Source organism: Heterodontus francisci, chromosome 33 (genome assembly GCF_036365525.1).
Source record: "Heterodontus francisci isolate sHetFra1 chromosome 33, sHetFra1.hap1, whole genome shotgun sequence".
NCBI lineage: Eukaryota > Metazoa > Chordata > Chondrichthyes > Heterodontiformes > Heterodontidae > Heterodontus > Heterodontus francisci.
The window spans coordinates 14,327,453-14,352,986 of NC_090403.1; the positions used below are offsets into that span (position 1 = coordinate 14,327,453).

General features: G+C 54.7%; 1 protein-coding gene across 1 annotated transcript in view; it reads left to right on the top strand.

Moving 5' to 3' along the window:
- The window catches only part of LOC137347982 (fap1 adhesin-like), a 54,333-nt gene that overhangs the window by 4,088 nt on the left and 24,711 nt on the right, over positions 1–25,534 (top strand). The window contains exons 2-8 of the mRNA XM_068013053.1: positions 1,882–2,684; positions 3,064–3,985; positions 7,241–8,273; positions 9,143–9,928; positions 13,078–13,791; positions 17,156–17,869; positions 19,483–20,129. Of these exons, the coding sequence (XP_067869154.1) occupies positions 1,882–2,684; positions 3,064–3,985; positions 7,241–8,273; positions 9,143–9,928; positions 13,078–13,791; positions 17,156–17,869; positions 19,483–20,129 (5,619 nt within the window). The remainder of the gene's footprint in view (positions 1–1,881; positions 2,685–3,063; positions 3,986–7,240; positions 8,274–9,142; positions 9,929–13,077; positions 13,792–17,155; positions 17,870–19,482; positions 20,130–25,534) is intronic.

Consider the following 25,534-nt stretch of genomic DNA (forward strand, 5'->3'; position numbering starts at 1 on the left):
TAGTACAGTAGAGACACTGGCAGCATCTGTGGAAAGAGAAGCAGAGTTAACGTTTCGGGTCAGTGACCCTTCTTCGGAACTGTTCCGAAGAAGGGTCACTGACCCGAAACGTTAACTCTGCTTCTCTTTCCAAAGATGCTGCCAGACCTGCTGAGTGATTCCAGCATTTCTTGTTTTTGTTTCAGATTTCCAGCATCCGCAGTATTTTGCTTTTATTACAGTAGAGACACTGTCTGACAGTGCAGGAGAGACACAGCCTGACAGTGCAGTAAAGACACTGCCTGACAGTGTGGTGGAGGCACTGCCTGACAGTGCAGTAGAGACACTGCCTGACAGTGTGCTGGAGGCACTGCCTGACAGTGCAGTGGAGGTACTGCCTGACTGTACAGTAGAGACACTGCCTGAACTGCCGTAGAGACACAGCCTGACGGTACAGGAGACACACTGCCTGACAGTGCAGTAGATACACTGCCTGACAGTACAGTAGAAGCACAGCCTGACAGTGCAGTAGAGACACAGCCTGACAGTGCAGTGGAGGTACTGCCTGACTGTACAGTAGAGACACTGCCTGAACTGCCGTAGAGACACAGCCTGACGGTACAGGAGACACACTGCCTGACAGTGCAGTAGATACACTGCCTGACAGTACAGTAGAAGCACAGCCTGACAGTGCTGCAGAGACACTGCCTGACAGTGCAGTCGAGACACAGCCTGACAGTGCAGTGGAGGTACTGCCTGACTGTACAGTAGAGACACTGCCTGAACTGCCGTAGAGACACAGCCTGACGGTACAGGAGACACACTGCCTGACAGTGCAGTAGAGACACTGTCTGTCAGTGCAGTAGAGACACAGCCTGACAATGCAGTAGAGGCACTGCCTGACAGTGGAGTAGAGACAGTGCCAGACAGTGCAGGAGAGACACAGCCTGACAGTGCAGTAGAGACACTGCCTGACAGTGTGGTGGAGGCACTGCCTGACAGTGCAATAGAGACACAGCCTGACTGAGCAGTAGAGACAGCCTGACGGTTTGGTGGAGGCACTGCCTGACAGTGCAATAGAGACACTGCCTGACAGTGCAGTAGAGACACAGCCTGACATTGCAGTAGAGACACTGCCTGACAGTGCAGTAGAGACACTGCCTGACAGTGCAGTTGAGACACAGCCTGACAATGTGGTGGAGGCACTGCCAGACAGTGCAGTAGGGACAGAGCCTGATAGTGCGGCAAGACACTGCCTGACAGTGCAGTATAGACACAGCCTGACAGTGTGGTTGAGGCACTGCCTGACAGTGCAGTGGAGACACAGCATGATATTGCAGTGGAGACAAAGCCTGATAGTGTGGTCCAGGCACTGCCTGACAGTGCAGTATAGACACAGCCTGACAGTGTGGTTGAGGCACTGCCTGACAGTGCAGTGGAGACACAGCATGACATTGCAGTGGAGACAAAGCCTGATAGTGTGGTCCAGGCACTGCCTGACAGTGCAGTAGAGACACAGCCTGACACTGTGGTGGTGGCACTGCCTGAGAGTGCAGTAGGTCCGTCCCTGACAGTGCAGTAGAGACAGTGCCAGACAGTGCAATAGAGACACAGCTTGACCGTGTGGTGGAGGCACTGCCTGACAGTGCAGTAGAGACACAGCCTGACATTGCAGTGGAGACACAGCCTGACAGTGCAGTAGAGACACAGCCTGACAGTACAGGAGAGACAAAGCCTGACAGTGCAGTAGAGAGACAGCCTGACAGTGAGGTCCAGACAAAGCCTGACAGTGCGCTGGAGCCACTGCCTGACAGTGCGGTAGAGGTACAGCCTGACAGTGTGGTGGAGGCCCAGCCTGACAGTGCAGTAGAGACACAGCCTGACATTGCAGTGGAGACACAGCCTGACAGTGCAGTAGAGACACAGCCTGACAGTACAGGAGAGACAAAGCCTGACAGTGCAGTAGAGAGACAGCCTGACAGTGAGGTCCAGACAAAGCCTGACAGTGCGCTGGAGCCACTGCCTAACAGTGCAGGAGAGACACAGCCTGACAGTGCAGTAGAGACACAGCCTGACATTGCAGTGGTGACACAGCCTGACAGTACCTTAGAGACACTGCCTGACAGTGCTGTAGAGACACAGCCTGACAGTTCAGTAGAGACACTGCCTGACAGTTCAGTAGAGACACTGCCTGACAGCACAGTAGAGACACTGCGTGACAGTGCAGTGGAGACACTGCCTGACAGTAAAGTGGAGACAAAGCCTGACAGTGCGGTGGAGGCACTGCCTGACCGTACAGTAGAGACACTGCCTGACAGTGCTGTAGAGACACAGCCTGACAGTACAGTAGAGGCACAGCCTGACAGTGCAGCAGAGCTACTGCCTGACAGTGCAGTGGAGGTACTGCCTGACTGTACAGTAGAGACACTGCCTGACAGTGCAGTAGAGACACAGCTTGACAGTACAGTAGACACACTGCCTGACAGTGCAGTAGAGACACTGCCTGACAGTACAGTAGAAGCACAGCCTGACAGTGCAGTGGAGACACAGCCTGACAGTACAGTAGAGCCACTGCCTGACAGCACAGTAGAGACACTGCGTGACAGTGCAGTTGAGACACAGCCTGACAATGTGGTGGAGGCACTGCCTGATAGTGCAGTAGGGACAGAGCCTGATAGTGCGGCAAGACACTGCCTGACAGTGCAGTATAGACACAGCCTGACAGTGTGGTTGAGGCACTGCCTGACAGTGCAGTGGAGACACAGCATGATATTGCAGTGGAGACAAAGCCTGATAGTGTGGTCCAGGCACTGCCTGACAGTGCAGTATAGACACAGCCTGACAGTGTGGTTGAGGCACTGCCTGACAGTGCAGTGGAGACACAGCATGACATTGCAGTGGAGACAAAGCCTGATAGTGTGGTCCAGGCACTGCCTGACAGTGCAGTAGAGACACAGCCTGACACTGTGGTGGTGGCACTGCCTGAGAGTGCAGTAGGTCCGTCCCTGACAGTGCAGTAGAGACAGTGCCAGACAGTGCAATAGAGACACAGCTTGACCGTGTGGTGGAGGCACTGCCTGACAGTCCGGTAGAGGTACAGCCTGACAGTGTGGTGGAGGCCCAGCCTGACAGTGCAGTAGAGACACAGCCTGACATTGCAGTGGAGACACAGCCTGACAGTGCAGTAGAGACACAGCCTGACAGTACAGGAGAGACAAAGCCTGACAGTGCAGTAGAGAGACAGCCTGACAGTGAGGTCCAGACAAAGCCTGACAGTGCGCTGGAGCCACTGCCTAACAGTGCAGGAGAGACACAGCCTGACAGTGCAGTAGAGACACAGCCTGACATTGCAGTGGTGACACAGCCTGACAGTACCTTAGAGACACTGCCTGACAGTGCTGTAGAGACACAGCCTGACAGTTCAGTAGAGACACTGCCTGACAGTTCAGTAGAGACACTGCCTGACAGCACAGTAGAGACACTGCGTGACAGTGCAGTGGAGACACTGCCTGACAGTAAAGTGGAGACAAAGCCTGACAGTGCGGTGGAGGCACTGCCTGACCGTACAGTAGAGACACTGCCTGACAGTGCTGTAGAGACACAGCCTGACAGTACAGTAGAGGCACAGCCTGACAGTGCAGCAGAGCTACTGCCTGACAGTGCAGTGGAGGTACTGCCTGACTGTACAGTAGAGACACTGCCTGACAGTGCAGTAGAGACACAGCTTGACAGTACAGTAGACACACTGCCTGACAGTGCAGTAGAGACACTGCCTGACAGTACAGTAGAAGCACAGCCTGACAGTGCAGTGGAGACACAGCCTGACAGTACAGTAGAGCCACTGCCTGACAGCACAGTAGAGACACTGCGTGACAGTGCAGTGGAGACACTGCCTGACAGTACAGTAGAGACAAAGCCTGACAGTGCGGTGGAGGCACTGCCTGACCGTACAGTAGAGACACAGCATGACAGTACAGTCGAGGCACAGCCTGACAGTGCAGTGGAGGTACTGCCTGACTGTACAGGAGAGGCACTGCCTGACAGTGCAGTAGAGACACAGCTTGACAGTACAGGAGACACACTGCCTGACAGTGCAGTAGAGACACTGCCTGACAGTACAGTAGAAGCACAGCCTGACAGTGCAGTGGAGACACAGCCTGACAGTGTGGTAGAGGCACTGCCTGACAGTGCTGTAGAGACACAGCGTGACAGTGCAGTCGAGACACAGCCTGACAGTACCTTAGAGACACTGCCTGACAGTGCTGTAGAGACACAGCCTGACAGTTCAGTAGAGACACTGCCTGTCAGCACAGTAGAGACACTGCATGACAGTGCAGTGGAGACACAGCCTGACAGTGTGGTCGAGGCACTGCCTGACAGTGCTGTGCAGACACAGCGTGACAGTGCAGTCGAGACACAGCCTGACAGTACATTAGAGACACTGCCTGATAGTGCTGTAGAGACACAGCCTGACAGTTCAGTAGAGACGCTGCCTGACAGCACAGTAGAGACACTGCCTGACAGTGCAGTAGAGACACAGTCTGACAGAGCAGTAGAGGCAGCCTGACAATATGGTGGAGGCACAGCCTGACAGTGCAGTATAGACACAGCCTGACAGTGCAGTAGAGACACAGCCTGACAGTTTGGTGGTGGCACTGCCTGAGAGTGCAGTAGAGACAGTGCCAGACAGTGCAGGAGCGACACAGCCTGACAGTGCAGTAAAGGCACTGCCTGACAGGGTAGTAGAGACACAGCGTGACAGTGCAGTGGAGGCACTGCCTGACAGTGCCGTAGAGACACTGCCTGACAGTGCAGTCGAGACACAGCACGATAGTACAGTAGAGACACTGGCAGCATCTGTGGAAAGAGAAGCAGAGTTAACGTTTCGGGTCAGTGACCCTTCTTCGGAACTGTTCCGAAGAAGGGTCACTGACCCGAAACGTTAACTCTGCTTCTCTTTCCAAAGATGCTGCCAGACCTGCTGAGTGATTCCAGCATTTCTTGTTTTTGTTTCAGATTTCCAGCATCCGCAGTATTTTGCTTTTATTACAGTAGAGACACTGTCTGACAGTGCAGTACAGACACTGCCAGACAGTGCAGGAGAGACACAGCCTGACAGTGCAGTAAAGACACTGCCTGACAGTGTGGTGGAGGCACTGCCTGACAGTGCAGTAGAGACACTGCCTGACAGTGTGGTGGAGGCACTGCCTGACAGTGCAGTGGAGGTACTGCCTGACTGTACAGTAGAGACACTGCCTGAACTGCCGTAGAGACACAGCCTGACGGTACAGGAGACACACTGCCTGACAGTGCAGTAGATACACTGCCTGACAGTACAGTAGAAGCACAGCCTGACAGTGCAGTAGAGACACAGCCTGACAGTGCAGTGGAGGTACTGCCTGACTGTACAGTAGAGACACTGCCTGAACTGCCGTAGAGACACAGCCTGACGGTACAGGAGACACACTGCCTGACAGTGCAGTAGATACACTGCCTGACAGTACAGTAGAAGCACAGCCTGACAGTGCTGCAGAGACACTGCCTGACAGTGCAGTCGAGACACAGCATGACAGTACAGTAGAGACACTGTCTGTCAGTGCAGTAGAGACACAGCCTGACAATGCAGTAGAGGCACTGCCTGACAGTGGAGTAGAGACAGTGCCAGACAGTGCAGGAGAGACACAGCCTGACAGTGCAGTAGAGACACTGCCTGACAGTGTGGTGGAGGCACTGCCTGACAGTGCAATAGAGACACTGCCTGACAGTGCAGTAGAGACACAGCCTGACATTGCAGTAGAGACACTGCCTGACAGTGCAGTAGAGACACTGCCTGACAGTACAGTTGAGACACAGCCTGACAGTGTGGTTGAGGCACTGCCTGACAGTGCAGTGGAGACACAGCATGATATTGCAGTGGAGACAAAGCCTGATAGTGTGGTCCAGGCACTGCCTGACAGTGCAGTAGAGACACAGCCTGACAGTGTGGTGGTGGCACTGCCTGAGAGTGCAGTAGGTCCGTCCCTGACAGTGCAGTAGAGACAGTGCCAGACAGTGCAATAGAGACACAGCTTGACCGTGTGGTGGAGGCACTGCCTGACAGTGCGGTAGAGGTACAGCCTGACAGTGTGGTGGAGGCCCAGCCTGACAGTGCAGTAGAGACACAGCCTGACATTGCAGTGGAGACACAGCCTGACAGTGCAGTAGAGACACAGCCTGACAGTACAGGAGAGACAAAGCCTGACAGTGCAGTAGAGAGACAGCCTGACAGTGAGGTCCAGACAAAGCCTGACAGTGCGCTGGAGCCACTGCCTAACAGTGCAGGAGAGACACAGCCTGACAGTGCAGTAGAGACACAGCCTGACATTGCAGTGGTGACACAGCCTGACAGTGCAGTGGTGACACATCTGACAGTTCAGTCGAGACACTGCCTGACAGGAGAGACACTGCCTGACAGTACGGTAGAGACACAGCCTGACAATGTGGTGGAGGCACTGTCTGACAGGGAGTTAGAGACAGAGCTTGACAGTGCAGTCGAGACACAGCCTGTCAGTGCAGTAGATACACTGCCTGTCAGTACAGTAGAAGCACAGCCTGACAGTGCTGCAGAGACACTGCCTGACAGTGCAGTCGAGACACAGCATGACAGTACAGTAGAGACACTGTCTGTCAGTGCAGTAGAGACACAGCCTGACAATGCAGTAGAGGCACTGCCTGACAGTGGAGTAGAGACAGTGCCAGACAGTGCAGGAGAGACACAGCCTGACAGTGCAGTAGAGACACTGCCTGACAGTGTGGTGGAGGCACTGCCTGACAGTGCAATAGAGACACTGCCTGACAGTGCAGTAGAGACACAGCCTGACATTGCAGTAGAGACACTGCCTGACAGTGCAGTAGAGACACTGCCTGACAGTGCAGTTGAGACACAGCCTGACAGTGTGGTTGAGGCACTGCCTGACAGTGCAGTGGAGACACAGCATGATATTGCAGTGGAGACAAAGCCTGATAGTGTGGTCCAGGCACTGCCTGACAGTGCAGTAGAGACACAGCCTGACAGTGTGGTGGTGGCACTGCCTGAGAGTGCAGTAGGTCCGTCCCTGACAGTGCAGTAGAGACAGTGCCAGACAGTGCAATAGAGACACAGCTTGACCGTGTGGTGGAGGCACTGCCTGACAGTGCGGTAGAGGTACAGCCTGACAGTGTGGTGGAGGCCCAGCCTGACAGTGCAGTAGAGACACAGCCTGACATTGCAGTGGAGACACAGCCTGACAGTGCAGTAGAGACACAGCCTGACAGTACAGGAGAGACAAAGCCTGACAGTGCAGTAGAGAGACAGCCTGACAGTGAGGTCCAGACAAAGCCTGACAGTGCGCTGGAGCCACTGCCTAACAGTGCAGGAGAGACACAGCCTGACAGTGCAGTAGAGACACAGCCTGACATTGCAGTGGTGACACAGCCTGACAGTGCAGTGGTGACACATCTGACAGTTCAGTCGAGACACTGCCTGACAGGAGAGACACTGCCTGACAGTACGGTAGAGACACAGCCTGACAATGTGGTGGAGGCACTGTCTGACAGGGAGTTAGAGACAGAGCTTGACAGTGCAGTCGAGACACAGCCTGTCAGTGCAGTAGAGACACAGGCTGACAGAGCAGTAGAGACAGTCCCTGACAGTGCAGTAGAGACACTGCCTGACAGTGCAGCAAAGACACAGCCTGACATTGCACTGGAGACACTGCCTGACAGTGCAGTGGAGGCACAGCCTGCAAGTGCAGTAGAGACAAAGCCTGACAGTGCAGTAGAGACACTGCCTGACAGTGCGGTGGAGGCACTGACTGACAGTGCAGTAGATACACTGCCTGACAGTGGAGAAGAGACACAGCCTGACATTGCACTGGAGACACAGCCTGATAGTGCGGTGGAAGCACTGACTGACAGTGCAGTAGATACACTGCCTGACAGTGGAGAAGAGACACAGCCTGACATTGCACTGGAGACACAGCCTGATAGTACGGTGGAGGCAGTGCCTGACAGTGCAGCAAAGAGACAGCCTGACAGTGTAGTAGAGACACAGCCTGACAGTGCGGTGGAGGCACTGGCTGACAGTGCAGTAGAGACACTGCCTGACAGTGCAGAAGAGACACAGCCTGTCTTTGCACTGGAGACACAGCCTGATAGTGTGGTGGAGGCACTGCCAGACAGTGTGGTGGAGGAACTGCCTGACAGTGCAGTAGAGACACTGCCTGACAGTGCAGAAGATACAGAGCCTGACATTGCACTGGAGACACAGCCTGATAGTGCGTGGAGGCAGTGCCTGACAGTGCAGCAAAGAGAAAGCCTGACAGTGCAGTAGAGACACTGCCTGACAGTGTGGTGGAGGCACAGCCTGTAAGTGCAGTAGAGACACTGCCTGACAGTGCAGTAGAGACAGAGCATGACAGTGCAGTAGAGGCACAGCCTGACAGTGCAGTAGAGACAGAGCCTGACAGTGCAGTAGAGGCACTGCCTGACAGTGCAGTAGAGACACAGCCTGACAGTGCAGTAGAGACATATCCTGACAGTGCAGTAGAGACAAAGCCTGACAGTGCGGTGGAGGCACTGCCTGACCGTACAGTAGAGACACTGCCTGACAGTGCAGTCGAGACACAGCCTGACAGTACAGTAGAGGCACAGCCTGACAGTGCAGTAGAGCCACTGCCTGACAGTGCAGTGGAGGTACTGCCTGAGTGTGCGGTAGAGGCACTGCCTGACAGTGCAGTAGAAGCACAGCCTGACAGTGCAGTGGAGACACAGCCTGACAGTACAGTAGAAGCACAGCCTGACAGTGCTGTGGAGACACAGCGTGACAGTGCAGTCGAGACACATCCTGACAGTACATTAGAGACACTGCCTGACAGTGCTGTAGAGACACAGCCTGACAGTTCAGTAGAGACACTGCCTGACAGTTCAGTAGAGACACTGCCTGACAGCACAGTAGAGACACTGCGTGACAGTGCAGTGGAGGCACTGCCTGACTGTGCGGTGGAGGCACTGCCTGACCGTACAGTAGAGACACTGCCTGACAGTGCAGCAGAGACACAGCCTGACAGTACAGTAGAGGCACAGCCTGACAGTGCAGCAGAGCTACTGCCTGACAGTGCAGTGGAGGTACTGCCTGACTGTACAGTAGAGACACTGCCTGACAGTGCAGTAGAGCCACTGCTTGACAGCACAGTAGAGACACTGCGTGACAGTGCAGTGGAGACACTGCCTGACAGTACAGTAGAGACAAAGCCTGACAGTGCGGTGGAGGCACTGCATGACCGTACAGTAGAGACACTGCCTGACAGTGCAGTGGAGGTACTGCCTGACTGTACAGGAGAGACACTGCCTGACAGTGCAGTAGAGACACAGCTTGACAGTACAGGAGACACACTGCCTGACAGTGCAGTAGAGCCACTGCCTGACAGGACAGTAGAAGCACAGCCTGACAGTGCAGTGGAGACACAGCCTGACAGTGTGGTAGAGGCACTGCCTGACAGTGCTGTAGAGACACAGCGTGACAGTTCAGTAGAGACACTGCCTGTCAGCACAGTAGAGACACTGCATGACAGTGCAGTGGAGACACAGCCTGACAGTGTGGTAGAGGCACTGCCTGACAGTGCTGTAGAGACACAGCCTGACAGTTCAGTAGAGACACTGCCTGTCAGCACAGTAGAAGCACAGCCTGACAGTGCAGTGGAGACACAGCTTGACAGTACAGGAGACACACTGCCTGACAGTGCAGTAGAGACACTGCCTGACAGGACAGTAGAAGCACAGCCTGACAGTGCAGTGGAGACACAGCCTGACAGTGTGGTAGAGGCACTGCCTGACAGTGCTGTAGAGACACAGCGTGACAGTTCAGTAGAGACACTGCCTGTCAGCACAGTAGAGACACTGCATGACAGTGCAGTGGAGACACAGCCTGACAGTGTGGTAGAGGCACTGCCTGACAGTGCTGTAGAGACACAGCCTGACAGTTCAGTAGAGACACTGCCTGTCAGCACAGTAGAGACACTGCATGACAGTGCAGTGGAGACACAGCCTGACAGTGTGGTAGAGGCACTGCCTGACAGTGCTGTGGAGACACAGCGTGACTGTGCAGTCGAGACACAGCCTGACAGTACATTAGAGACACAGCCTGACAGTTCAGTAGAGACACTGCCTGTCAGCACAGTAGAGACACTGCATGACAGTGCAGTGGAGGCACAGCCTGACAGTGTGGTAGAGGCACTGCCTGACAGCGCTGTGGAGACACAGCCTGACAGTGCAGTAGAGACTCTGCCTGACAGTACAGTAGTGACACAGCCTGAGAGTGTGGTGGTGGCACTGCATGACAGTGCAGCAGAGACAGTGCCTAACAGTGCAGTAGAGACATCGCCTGACAGGGCATTAGAGACACAGCCTGACAGTTCAGTAGAGACACTGCCTGACAGTACAGTAGAGACACAGCCTGACAGTGCAGTTGAGACACAGCCTGAAAGTGTGGTGGAGGCACTGCCAGACAGTGCAGTAGAGGCACAGCCTGACAGTGCAGTAGAGACACAGCCTGACAGTGTGGTGGAGGCACTGCCTGACCGTACAGTAGAGACACTGCCTGACAGTGCAGTAGAGACACAGCCTGACAGTACAGTAGAGGCACAGCCTGACAGTGTGGTGGAGGCACAGCCTGTAAGTGCAGTAGAGACACTGCCTGACAGTGCAGTAGAGACAGAGCATGACAGTGCAGTAGAGGCACAGCCTGACAGTGCAGTAGAGACAGAGCCTGACTGTGCAGTAGAGGCACTGCCTGACAGTGCAGTAGAGACACAGCCTGACAGTGCAGTAGAGACATATCCTGACAGTGCAGTAGAGACAAAGCCTGACAGTGCGGTGGAGGCACTGCCTGACCGTACAGTAGAGACACTGCCTGACAGTGCAGTAGAGACACAGCCTGACAGTACAGTAGAGGCACAGCCTGACAGTGCAGTAGAGCCACTGCCTGACAGTGCAGTGGAGGTACTGCCAGACTGTGCGGTAGAGGCACTGCCTGACAGTGCAGTAGAAGCACAGCCTCACAGTGCAGTGGAGACACAGCCTGACAGTGTGGTAGAGGCACTGCCTGACAGTGCTGTAGAGACACAGCGTGACAGTGCAGTCGAGACACAACCTGACAGTACCTTAGAGACACTGCCTGACAGTTCAGTAGAGACACTGCCTGACAGCACAGTAGAGACACTGTGTGACAGTGCAGTGGAGACACTGCCTGACAGTAAAGTAGAGACAAAGCCTGACAGTGCGGTGGAGGCACTGCCTGACCATACAGCAGAGACACTGCCTGACAGTGCTGTAGAGACACAGCCTGACAGGACAGTAGAGGCACAGCCTGCCAGTGCAGTAGAGCTACTGCCTGACAGTGCAGTGGAGGTACTGCCTGACTGTACAGTAGAGACACTGCCTGACAGTGCAGTAGAGACACAGCTTGACAGTACAGTAGACACACTGCCTGACAGTGTGGTAGAGGCACTGCCAGACAGCGCTGTGGAGACACAGCCTGACAGTGCAGTAGAGACTCTGCCTGACAGTACAGTAGTGACACAGCCTGAGAGTGTGGTGGTGGCACTGCATGACAGTGCAGCAGAGACAGTGCCTAACAGTGCAGTAGAGACATCGCCTGACAGGGCATTAGAGACACAGCCTGGCAGTTCAGTAGAGACACTGCCTGACAGTACAGTAGAGACACAGCCTGACAGTGCAGTAGAGACACAGCCTGAAAGTGTGGTGGAGGCACTGCCAGACAGTGCAGTAGAGGCACAGCCTGACAGTGCAGTAGAGACACAGCCTGACAGTGTGGTGGAGGCACTGACTGACAGTGCAGTAGATACACTGCCTGACGGTGGAGAAGAGACACAGCCTGACATTGCACTGGAGACACAGCCTGATAGTGCGGTGGAGGCAGTGCCTGACAGTGCAGCAAAGAGACAGCCTGACAGTGTAGTAGAGACACAGCCTGACAGTGCAGAAGAGACACAGCCTGTCTTTTCACTGGAGACACAGCCTGATAGTGTGGTGGAGGCACTGCCAGACAGTGTGGTGGAGGAACTGCCTGACAGTGCAGTAGAGACACTGCCTGACAGTGCAGAAGATACACAGCCTGACATTGCACTGGAGACACAGCCTGATAGTGCATGGAGGCAGTGCCTGACAGTGCAGCAAAGAGAAAGCCTGACAGTGCAGTAGAGACACTGCCTGACAGTGTGGTGGAGGCACAGCCTGTAAGTGCAGTAGAGACACTGCCTGACAGTGCAGTAGAGACAGAGCATGACAGTGCAGTAGAGGCACAGCCTGACAGTGCAGTAGAGACATATCCTGACAGTGCAGTAGAGACAAAGCCTGACAGTGCGGTGGAGGCACTGCCTGACCGTACAGTAGAGACACTGCCTGACAGTGCAGTAGAGACACAGCCTGACAGTACAGTAGAGGCACAGCCTGACAGTGTGGTGGAGGCACAGCCTGTAAGTGCAGTAGAGACACTGCCTGACAGTGCAGTAGAGACAGAGCATGACAGTGCAGTAGAGGCACAGCCTGACAGTGCAGTAGAGACAGAGCCTGACAGTGCAGTAGAGGCACTGCCTGACAGTGCAGTAGAGACACAGCCTGACAGTGCAGTAGAGACATATCCTGACAGTGCAGTAGGGACAAAGCCTGACAGTGCGGTGGAGGCACTGCCTGACCGTACAGTAGAGACACTGCCTGACAGTGCAGTAGAGCCACTGCCTGACAGTGCAGTGGAGGTACTGCCTGACTGTGCGGTAGAGGCACTGCCTGACAGTGCAGTAGAAGCACAGCCTCACAGTGCAGTGGAGACACAGCCTGACAGTGTGGTAGAGGCACTGCCTGACAGTGCTGTAGAGACACAGCGTGACAGTGCAGTCGAGACACAGCCTGACAGTACCTTAGAGACACAGCCTGACAGTTCAGTAGAGACACTGCCTGACAGCACAGTAGAGACACTGTGTGACAGTGCAGTGGAGACACTGCCTGACAGTAAAGTAGAGACAAAGCCTGACAGTGCGGTGGAGGCACTGCCTGACCGTACAGCAGAGACACTGCCTGACAGTGCTGTAGAGACACAGCCTGACAGTACAGTAGAGGCACAGCCTGACAGTGCAGTAGAGCTACTGCCTGACAGTGCAGTGGAGGTACTGCCTGACTGTACAGTAGAGACACTGCCTGAAAGTGCAGTAGAGACACAGCTTGACAGTACAGTAGACACACTGCCTGACAGTGCAGTAGAGACACTGCCTGACAGGACAGTAGAAGCACAGCCTGACAGTGCAGTGGAGACACAGCCTGACAGTGTGGTAGAGGCACTGCCTGACAGTGCTGTAGAGACACAGCGTGACAGTTCAGTAGAGACACTGCCTGTCAGCACAGTAGAGACACTGCATGACAGTGCAGTGGAGACACAGCCTGACAGTGTGGTAGAGGCACTGCCTGACAGTGCTGTAGAGACACAGCCTGACAGTTCAGTAGAGACACTGCCTGTCAGCACAGTAGATGCACAGCCTGACAGTGCAGTGGAGACACAGCTTGACAGTACAGGAGACACACTGCCTGACAGTGCAGTAGAGACACTGCCTGACAGGACAGTAGAAGCACAGCCTGACAGTGCAGTGGAGACACAGCCTGACAGTGTGGTAGAGGCACTGCCTGACAGTGCTGTAGAGACACAGCGTGACAGTTCAGTAGAGACACTGCCTGTCAGCACAGTAGAGACACTGCATGACAGTGCAGTGGAGACACAGCCTGACAGTGTGGGAGAGGCACTGCCTGACAGTGCTGTAGAGACACAGCCTGACAGTTCAGTAGAGACACTGCCTGTCAGCACAGTAGAGACACTGCATGACAGTGCAGTGGAGACACAGCCTGACAGTGTGGTAGAGGCACTGCCTGACAGTGCTGTGGAGACACAGCGTGACAGTGCAGTCGAGACACAGCCTGACAGTACATTAGAGACACAGCCTGACAGTTCAGTAGAGACACTGCCTGTCAGCACAGTAGAGACACTGCATGACAGTGCAGTGGAGACACAGCCTGACAGTGTGGTAGAGGCACTGCCTGACAGCGCTGTGGAGACACAGCCTGACAGTGCAGTAGAGACTCTGCCTGACAGTACAGTAGTGACACAGCCTGAGAGTGTGGTGGTGGCACTGCATGACAGTGCAGCAGAGACAGTGCCTAACAGTGCAGTAGAGACATCGCCTGACAGGGCATTAGAGACACAGCCTGACAGTTCAGTAGAGACACTGCCTGACAGTACAGTAGAGACACAGCCTGACAGTGCAGTAGAGACACAGCCTGAAAGTGTGGTGGAGGCACTGCCAGACAGTGCAGTAGATACACTGCCTGACAGTGGAGAAGAAACACAGCCTGACATTGCACTGGAGACACAGCTTGATAGTGCGGTGGAGGCAGTGCCTGACAGTGCAGCAAAGAGACAGCCTGACAGTGTAGTAGAGACACAGCCTGACAGTGCGGTGGAGGCACTGACTGACAGTGCAGAAGAGACACAGCCTGTCTTTGCACTGGAGACACAGCCTGATAGTGTGGTGGAGGCACTGCCAGACAGTGTGGTGGAGGAACTGCCTGACAGTGCAGTAGTGACACTGCCTGACAGTGCAGAAGATACACAGCCTGACATTGCACTGGAGACACAGCCTGATAGTGCGTGGAGGCAGTGCCTGACAGTGCAGCAAAGAGAAAGCCTGACAGTGCAGTAGAGACACTGCCTGACAGTACAGTAGAGGCACAGCCTGACAGTGTGGTGGAGGCACAGCCTGTAAGTGCAGTAGAGACACTGCCTGACAGTGCAGTAGAGACAGAGCATGACAGTGCAGTAGAGGCACAGCCTGACAGTGCAGTAGAGACAGAGCCTGACAGTGCAGTAGAGGCACTGCCTGACAGTGCAGTAGAGACACAGCCTGACAGTGCAGTAGAGACATATCCTGACAGTGCAGTAGGGACAAAGCCTGACAGTGCGGTGGAGGCACTGCCTGACCGTACAGTAGAGACACTGCCTGACAGTGCAGTAGAGCCACTGCCTGACAGTGCAGTGGAGGTACTGCCTGACTGTGCGGTAGAGGCACTGCCTGACAGTGCAGTAGAAGCACAGCCTCACAGTGCAGTGGAGACACAGCCTGACAGTGTGGTAGAGGCACTGCCTGACAGTGCTGTAGAGACACAGCGTGACAGTGCAGTCGAGACACAGCCTGACAGTACCTTAGAGACACAGCCTGACAGTTCAGTAGAGACACTGCCTGACAGCACAGTAGAGACACTGTGTGACAGTGCAGTGGAGACACTGCCTGACAGTAAAGTAGAGACAAAGCCTGACAGTGCGGTGGAGGCACTGCCTGACCGTACAGCAGAGACACTGCCTGACAGTGCTGTAGAGACACAGCCTGCCAGTGCAGTAGAGCTACTGCCTGACAGTGCAGTGGAGGTACTGCCTGACTGTACAGTAGAGACACTGCCTGACAGTGCAGTAGAGACACAGCTTGACAGTACAGTAGACACACTGCCTGACAGTGTGGTAGAGGCACTGCCAGACAGCGCTGTGGAGACACAGCCTGACAGTGCAGTAGAGACTCTGCCTGACAGTACAGTAGTGACACAGCCTGAGAGTGTGGTGGTGGCACTGCATGACAGTGCAGCAGAGACAGTGCCTAACAGTGCAGTAGAGACATCGCCTGACAGGGCATTAGAGACACAGCCTGGCAGTTCAGTAGAGACACTGCCTGACAGTACAGTAGAGACACAGCCTGACAGTGCAGTAGAGACACAGCCTGAAAGTGTGGTGGAGGCACTGCCAGACAGTGCAGTAGAGGCACAGCCTGACAGTGCAGTAGAGACACAGCCTGACAGTGTGGTGGAGGCACTGACTGACAGTGCAGTAGATACACTGCCTGACGGTGGAGAAGAGACACAGCCTGACATTGCACTGGAGACACAGCCTGATAGTGCGGTGGAGGCAGTGCCTGACAGTGCAGCAAAGAGACAGCCTGACAGTGTAGTAGAGACACAGCCTGACAGTGCAGAAGAGACACAGCCTGTCTTTTCACTGGAGACACAGCCTGATAGTGTGGTGGAGGCACTGCCAGACAGTGTGGTGGAGGAACTGCCTGACAGTGCAGTAGAGACACTGCCTGACAGTGCAGAAGATACACAGCCTGACATTGCACTGGAGACACAGCCTGATAGTGCATGGAGGCAGTGCCTGACAGTGCAGCAAAGAGAAAGCCTGACAGTGCAGTAGAGACACTGCCTGACAGTGTGGTGGAGGCACAGCCTGTAAGTGCAGTAGAGACACTGCCTGACAGTGCAGTAGAGACAGAGCATGACAGTGCAGTAGAGGCACAGCCTGACAGTGCAGTAGAGACATATCCTGACAGTGCAGTAGAGACAAAGCCTGACAGTGCGGTGGAGGCACTGCCTGACCGTACAGTAGAGACACTGCCTGACAGTGCAGTAGAGACACAGCCTGACAGTACAGTAGAGGCACAGCCTGACAGTGTGGTGGAGGCACAGCCTGTAAGTGCAGTAGAGACACTGCCTGACAGTGCAGTAGAGACAGAGCATGACAGTGCAGTAGAGGCACAGCCTGACAGTGCAGTAGAGACAGAGCCTGACAGTGCAGTAGAGGCACTGCCTGACAGTGCAGTAGAGACACAGCCTGACAGTGCAGTAGAGACATATCCTGACAGTGCAGTAGGGACAAAGCCTGACAGTGCGGTGGAGGCACTGCCTGACCGTACAGTAGAGACACTGCCTGACAGTGCAGTAGAGCCACTGCCTGACAGTGCAGTGGAGGTACTGCCTGACTGTGCGGTAGAGGCACTGCCTGACAGTGCAGTAGAAGCACAGCCTCACAGTGCAGTGGAGACACAGCCTGACAGTGTGGTAGAGGCACTGCCTGACAGTGCTGTAGAGACACAGCGTGACAGTGCAGTCGAGACACAGCCTGACAGTACCTTAGAGACACAGCCTGACAGTTCAGTAGAGACACTGCCTGACAGCACAGTAGAGACACTGTGTGACAGTGCAGTGGAGACACTGCCTGACAGTAAAGTAGAGACAAAGCCTGACAGTGCGGTGGAGGCACTGCCTGACCGTACAGCAGAGACACTGCCTGACAGTGCTGTAGAGACACAGCCTGACAGTACAGTAGAGGCACAGCCTGACAGTGCAGTAGAGCTACTGCCTGACAGTGCAGTGGAGGTACTGCCTGACTGTACAGTAGAGACACTGCCTGAAAGTGCAGTAGAGACACAGCTTGACAGTACAGTAGACACACTGCCTGACAGTGCAGTAGAGACACTGCCTGACAGGACAGTAGAAGCACAGCCTGACAGTGCAGTGGAGACACAGCCTGACAGTGTGGTAGAGGCACTGCCTGACAGTGCTGTAGAGACACAGCGTGACAGTTCAGTAGAGACACTGCCTGTCAGCACAGTAGAGACACTGCATGACAGTGCAGTGGAGACACAGCCTGACAGTGTGGTAGAGGCACTGCCTGACAGTGCTGTAGAGACACAGCCTGACAGTTCAGTAGAGACACTGCCTGTCAGCACAGTAGATGCACAGCCTGACAGTGCAGTGGAGACACAGCTTGACAGTACAGGAGACACACTGCCTGACAGTGCAGTAGAGACACTGCCTGACAGGACAGTAGAAGCACAGCCTGACAGTGCAGTGGAGACACAGCCTGACAGTGTGGTAGAGGCACTGCCTGACAGTGCTGTAGAGACACAGCGTGACAGTTCAGTAGAGACACTGCCTGTCAGCACAGTAGAGACACTGCATGACAGTGCAGTGGAGACACAGCCTGACAGTGTGGGAGAGGCACTGCCTGACAGTGCTGTAGAGACACAGCCTGACAGTTCAGTAGAGACACTGCCTGTCAGCACAGTAGAGACACTGCATGACAGTGCAGTGGAGACACAGCCTGACAGTGTGGTAGAGGCACTGCCTGACAGTGCTGTGGAGACACAGCGTGACAGTGCAGTCGAGACACAGCCTGACAGTACATTAGAGACACAGCCTGACAGTTCAGTAGAGACACTGCCTGTCAGCACAGTAGAGACACTGCATGACAGTGCAGTGGAGACACAGCCTGACAGTGTGGTAGAGGCACTGCCTGACAGCGCTGTGGAGACACAGCCTGACAGTGCAGTAGAGACTCTGCCTGACAGTACAGTAGTGACACAGCCTGAGAGTGTGGTGGTGGCACTGCATGACAGTGCAGCAGAGACAGTGCCTAACAGTGCAGTAGAGACATCGCCTGACAGGGCATTAGAGACACAGCCTGACAGTTCAGTAGAGACACTGCCTGACAGTACAGTAGAGACACAGCCTGACAGTGCAGTAGAGACACAGCCTGAAAGTGTGGTGGAGGCACTGCCAGACAGTGCAGTAGATACACTGCCTGACAGTGGAGAAGAAACACAGCCTGACATTGCACTGGAGACACAGCTTGATAGTGCGGTGGAGGCAGTGCCTGACAGTGCAGCAAAGAGACAGCCTGACAGTGTAGTAGAGACACAGCCTGACAGTGCGGTGGAGGCACTGACTGACAGTGCAGAAGAGACACAGCCTGTCTTTGCACTGGAGACACAGCCTGATAGTGTGGTGGAGGCACTGCCAGACAGTGTGGTGGAGGAACTGCCTGACAGTGCAGTAGTGACACTGCCTGACAGTGCAGAAGATACACAGCCTGACATTGCACTGGAGACACAGCCTGATAGTGCGTGGAGGCAGTGCCTGACAGTGCAGCAAAGAGAAAGCCTGACAGTGCAGTAGAGACACTGCCTGACAGTACAGTAGAGGCACAGCCTGACAGTGTGGTGGAGGCACAGCCTGTAAGTGCAGTAGAGACACTGCCTGACAGTGCAGTAGAGACAGAGCATGACAGTGCAGTAGAGGCACAGCCTGACAGTGCAGTAGAGACAGAGCCTGACAGTGCAGTAGAGGCACTGCCTGACAGTGCAGTAGAGACACAGCCTGACAGTGCAGTAGAGACATATCCTGACAGTGCAGTAGGGACAAAGCCTGACAGTGCGGTGGAGGCACTGCCTGACCGTACAGTAGAGACACTGCCTGACAGTGCAGTAGAGCCACTGCCTGACAGTGCAGTGGAGGTACTGCCTGACTGTGCGGTAGAGGCACTGCCTGACAGTGCAGTAGAAGCACAGCCTCACAGTGCAGTGGAGACACAGCCTGACAGTGTGGTAGAGGCACTGCCTGACAGTGCTGTAGAGACACAGCGTGACAGTGCAGTCGAGACACAGCCTGACAGTACCTTAGAGACACAGCCTGACAGTTCAGTAGAGACACTGCCTGACAGCACAGTAGAGACACTGTGTGACAGTGCAGTGGAGACACTGCCTGACAGTAAAGTAGAGACAAAGCCTGACAGTGCGGTGGAGGCACTGCCTGACCGTACAGCAGAGACACTGCCTGACAGTGCTGTAGAGACACAGCCTGACAGTACAGTAGAGGCACAGCCTGACAGTGCAGTAGAGCTACTGCCTGACAGTGCAGTGGAGGTACTGCCTGACTGTACAGTAGAGACACTGCCTGAAAGTGCAGTAGAGACACAGCTTGACAGTACAGTAGACACACTGCCTGACAGTGCAGTAGAGACACTGCCTGACAGGACAGTAGAAGCACAGCCTGACAGTGCAGTGGAGACACAGCCTGACAGTGTGGTAGAGGCACTGCCTGACAGTGCTGTAGAGACACAGCGTGACAGTTCAGTAGAGACACTGCCTGTCAGCACAGTAGAGACACTGCATGACAGTGCAGTGGAGACACAGCCTGACAGTGTGGTAGAGGCACTGCCTGACAGTGCTGTAGAGACACAGCCTGACAGTTCAGTAGAGACACTGCCTGTCAGCACAGTAGAAGCACAGCCTGACAGTGCAGTGGAGACACAGCTTGACAGTACAGGAGACACACTGCCTGACAGTGCAGTAGAGACACTGCCTGACAGGACAGTAGAAGCACAGCCTGACAGTGCAGTGGAGACACAGCCTGACAGTGTGGTAGAGGCACTGCCTGACAGTGCTGTAGAGACACAGCGTGACAGTTCAGTAGAGACACTGCCTGTCAGCACAGTAGAGACACTGCATGACAGTGCAGTGGAGACACAGCCTGACAGTGTGGGAGAGGCACTGCCTGACAGTGCTGTAGAGACACAGCCTGACAGTTCAGTAGAGACACTGCCTGTCAGCACAGTAGAGACACTGCATGACAGTGCAGTGGAGACACAGCCTGACAGTGTGGTAGAGGCACTGCCTGACAGTGCTGTGGAGACACAGCGTGACAGTGCAGTCGAGACACAGCCTGACAGTACATTAGAGACACAGCCTGACAGTTCAGTAGAGACACTGCCTGTCAGCACAGTAGAGACACTGCATGACAGTGCAGTGGAGACACAGCCTGACAGTGTGGTAGAGGCACTGCCTGACAGCGCTGTGGAGACACAGCCTGACAGTGCAGTAGAGACTCTGCCTGACAGTACAGTAGTGACACAGCCTGAGAGTGTGGTGGTGGCACTGCATGACAGTGCAGCAGAGACAGTGCCTAACAGTGCAGTAGAGACATCGCCTGACAGGGCATTAGAGACACAGCCTGACAGTTCAGTAGAGACACTGCCTGACAGTACAGTAGAGACACAGCCTGACAGTGCAGTAGAGACACAGCCTGAAAGTGTGGTGGAGGCACTGCCAGACAGTGCAGTAGATACACTGCCTGACAGTGGAGAAGAAACACAGCCTGACATTGCACTGGAGACACAGCTTGATAGTGCGGTGGAGGCAGTGCCTGACAGTGCAGCAAAGAGACAGCCTGACAGTGTAGTAGAGACACAGCCTGACAGTGCGGTGGAGGCACTGACTGACAGTGCAGAAGAGACACAGCCTGTCTTTGCACTGGAGACACAGCCTGATAGTGTGGTGGAGGCACTGCCAGACAGTGTGGTGGAGGAACTGCCTGACAGTGCAGTAGTGACACTGCCTGACAGTGCAGAAGATACACAGCCTGACATTGCACTGGAGACACAGCCTGATAGTGCGTGGAGGCAGTGCCTGACAGTGCAGCAAAGAGAAAGCCTGACAGTGCAGTAGAGACACTGCCTGACAGTGTGGTGGAGGCACAGCCTGTAAGTGCAGTAGAGACACTGCCTGACAGTGCAGTAGAGACAGAGCATGACAGTGCAGTAGAGGCACAGCCTGACAGTGCAGTAGAGACAGAGCCTGACAGTGCAGTAGAGGCACTGCCTGACAGTGCAGTAGAGACACAGCCTGACAGTGCAGTAGAGACATATCCTGACAATGCAGTAGAGACAAAGCCTGACAGTGCGGTGGAGGCACTGCCTGACTGTACAGTAGAGACACTGCCTGACAGTGCAGTAGAGACACAGCCTGACAGTACAGTAGAGGCACAGCCTGACAGTGTGGTGGAGGCACAGCCTGTAAGTGCACTAGAGACACTACCTGACAGTGCAGTAGAGACAGAGCATGACAGTGCAGTAGAGGCACAGCCTGACAGTGCAGTAGAGACAGAGCCTGACAGTGCAGTAGAGGCACTGCCTGACAGTGCAGTAGAGACACAGCCTGACAGTGCAGTAGAGACATATCCTGACAGTGCAGTAGAGACAAAGCCTGACAGTGCGGTGGAGGCACTGCCTGACCGTACAGTAGAGACACTGCCTGACAGTGCAGTAGAGACACAGCCTGACAGTACAGTAGAGGCACAGCCTGACAGTGCAGTAGAGCCACTGCCTGACAGTGCAGTGGAGGTACTGCCTGACTGTGCGGTAGAGGCACTGCCTGACAGTGCAGTAGAAGCACAGCCTCACAGTGCAGTGGAGACACAGCCTGACAGTGTGGTAGAGGCACTGCCTGACAGTGCTGTAGAGACACAGCGTGACAGTGCAGTCAAGACACAGCCTGACAGTACCTTAGAGACACTGCCTGACAGTTCAGTAGAGACACTGCCTGACAGCACAGTAGAGACACTGTGTGACAGTGCAGTGGAGACACTGCCTGACAGTAAAGTAGAGACAAAGCCTGACAGTGCGGTGGAGGCACTGCCTGACCATACAGCAGAGACACTGCCTGACAGTGCTGTAGAGACACAGCCTGACAGTACAGTAGAGGCACAGCCTGCCAGTGCAGTAGAGCTACTGCCTGACAGTGCAGTGGAGGTACTGCCTGACTGTACAGTAGAGACACTGCCTGACAGTGCAGTAGAGACACAGCTTGACAGTACAGTAGACACACTGCCTGACAGTGTGGTAGAGGCACTGCCTGACAGCGCTGTGGAGACACAGCCTGACAGTGCAGTAGAGACTCTGCCTGACAGTACAGTAGTGACACAGCCTGACAGTGCAGTAGAGACACAGCCTGAAAGTGTGGTGGAGGCACTGCCAGACAGTGCAGTAGAGGCACAGCCTGACAGTGCAGTAGATACACTGCCTGACGGTGGAGAAGAGACAGAGCCTGACATTGCACTGGAGACACAGCCTGATAGTGCGGTGGAGGCAGTGCCTGACAGTGCAGCAAAGAGACAGCCTGACAGTGTAGTAGAGACACAGCCTGACAGTGCGGTGGAGGCACTGACTGACAGTGCAGTAGAGACACTGCCTGACAGTGCAGAAGAGACACAGCCTGTCTTTGCACTGGAGACACAGCCTGATAGTGTGGTGGAGGCACTGCCAGACAGTGTGGTGGAGGAACTGCCTGACAGTGCAGTAGAGACACTGCCTGACAGTGCAGAAGATACACAGCCTGACATTGCACTGGAGACACAGCCTGATAGTGCATGGAGGCAGTGCCTGACAGTGCAGCAAAGAGAAAGCCTGACAGTGCAGTAGAGACACTGCCTGACAGTGTGGTGGAGGCACAGCCTGTAAGTGCAGTAGAGACACTGCCTGACAGTGCAGTAGAGACAGAGCATGACAGTGCAGTAGAGGCACAGCCTGACAGTGCAGTAGAGACAGAGCCTGACAGTGCAGTAGAGGCACTGCCTGACAGTGCAGTAGAGACACAGCCTGACAGTGCAGTAGAGACATATCCTGACAGTGCAGTAGAGACAAAGCCTGACAGTGCGGTGGAAGCACTGCCTGACCGTACAGTAGAGACACTGCCTGACAGTGCAGTAGAGACACAGCCTGACAGTACAGTAGAGGCACAGCCTGACAGTGTGGTGGAGGCACAGCCTGTAAGTGCAGTAGAGACACTGCCTGACAGTGCAGTAGAGACAGAGCATGACAGTGCAGTAGAGGCACAGCCTGACAGTGCAGTAGAGACAGAGCCTGACAGTGCAGTGGAGGTACTGCCTGACTGTGCGGTAGAGGCACTGCCTGACAGTGCAGTAGAGACACAGCCTGACAGTACAGTAGAGGCACAGCCTGACAGTGCAGTAGAGCTACTGCCTGACAGTGCAGTGGAGGTACTGCCTGACTGTACAGTAGAGACACTGCCTGACAGTGCAGTAGAGACAGAGCATGACAGTGCAGTAGAGGCACAGCCTGACAGTGCAGTAGAGACAGAGCCTGACAGTGCAGTAGAGGCACTGCCTGACAGTGCAGTAGAGACACAGCCTGACAGTGCAGTAGAGACATATCCTGACAGTGCAGTAGAGACAAAGCCTGACAGTGCGGTGGAGGCACTGCCTGACCGTACAGTAGAGACACTGCCTGACAGTGCAGTAGAGACACAGCCTGACAGTACAGTAGAGGCACAGCCTGACAGTGTGGTGGAGGCACAGCCTGTAAGTGCAGTAGAGACACTGCCTGACAGTGCAGTAGAGACAGAGCATGACAGTGCAGTAGAGGCACAGCCTGACAGTGCAGTAGAGACAGAGCCTGACAGTGCAGTAGAGGCACTGCCTGACAGTGCAGTAGAGACACTGCCTGACAGTGCAGTAGAGACACAGCCTGACAATACAGTAGAGGCACAGCCTGACAGTGCAGTAGAGCCACTGCCTGACAGTGCAGTGGAGGTACTGCCTGACTGTGCGGTAGAGGCACTGCCTGACAGTGCAGTAGAAGCACAGCCTCACAGTGCAGTGGAGACACAGCCTGACAGTGTGGTAGAGGCTCTGCCTGACAGTGCTGTAGAGACACAGCGTGACAGTGCAGTCGAGACACAGCCTGACAGTACCTTAGAGACACAGCCTGACAGTTCAGTAGAGACACTGCCTGACAGCACAGTAGAGACACTGTGTGACAGTGCAGTGGAGACACTGCCTGACAGTAAAGTAGAGACAAAGCCTGACAGTGCGGTGGAGGCACTGCCTGACCGTACAGCAGAGACACTGCCTGACAGTGCTGTAGAGACACAGCCTGACAGTACAGTAGAGGCACAGCCTGACAGTGCAGTAGAGCTACTGCCTGACAGTGCAGTGGAGGTACTGCCTGACTGTACAGTAGAGACACTGCCTGACAGTGCAGTAGAGACAGAGCATGACAGTGCAGTAGAGGCACAGCCTGACAGTGCAGTAGAGACAGAGCCTGACAGTGCAGTAGAGGCACTGCCTGACAGTGCAGTAGAGACACAGCCTGACAGTGCAGTAGAGACATATCCTGACAGTGCAGTAGAGACAAAGCCTGACAGTGCGGTGGAGGCACTGCCTGACCGTACAGTAGAGACACTGCCTGACAGTGCAGTAGAGACACAGCCTGACAGTACAGTAGAGGCACAGCCTGACAGTGTGGTGGAGGCACAGCCTGTAAGTGCAGTAGAGACACTGCCTGACAGTGCAGTAGAGACAGAGCATGACAGTGCAGTAGAGGCACAGCCTGACAGTGCAGTAGAGACAGAGCCTGACAGTGCAGTAGAGGCACTGCCTGACAGTGCAGTAGAGACACAGCCTGACAGTGCAGTAGAGACACTGCCTGACAGTGTGGTGGAGGCACAGCCTGTAAGTGCAGTAGAGACACTGCCTGACAGTGCAGTAGAGACAGAGCATGACAGTGCAGTAGAGGCACAGCCTGACAGTGCAGTAGAGACAGAGCCTGACAGTGCAGTAGAGGCACTGCCTGACAGTGCAGTAGAGACACAGCCTGACAGTGCAGTAGAGACATATCCTGACAGTGCAGTAGAGACAAAGCCTGACAGTGCGGTGGAGGCACTGCCTGACCGTACAGTAGAGACACTGCCTGACAGTGCAGTAGAGACACAGCCTGACAGTACAGTAGAGGCACAGCCTGACAGTGTGGTGGAGGCACAGCCTGTAAGTGCAGTAGAGACACTGCCTGACAGTGCAGTAGAGACAGAGCATGACAGTGCAGTAGAGGCACAGCCTGACAGTGCAGTAGAGACAGAGCCTGACAGTGCAGTGGAGGTACTGCCTGACTGTGCGGTAGAGGCACTGCCTGACAGTGCAGTAGAGACACAGCCTGACAGTACAGTAGAGGCACAGCCTGACAGTGCAGTAGAGCTACTGCCTGACAGTGCAGTGGAGGTACTGCCTGACTGTACAGTAGAGA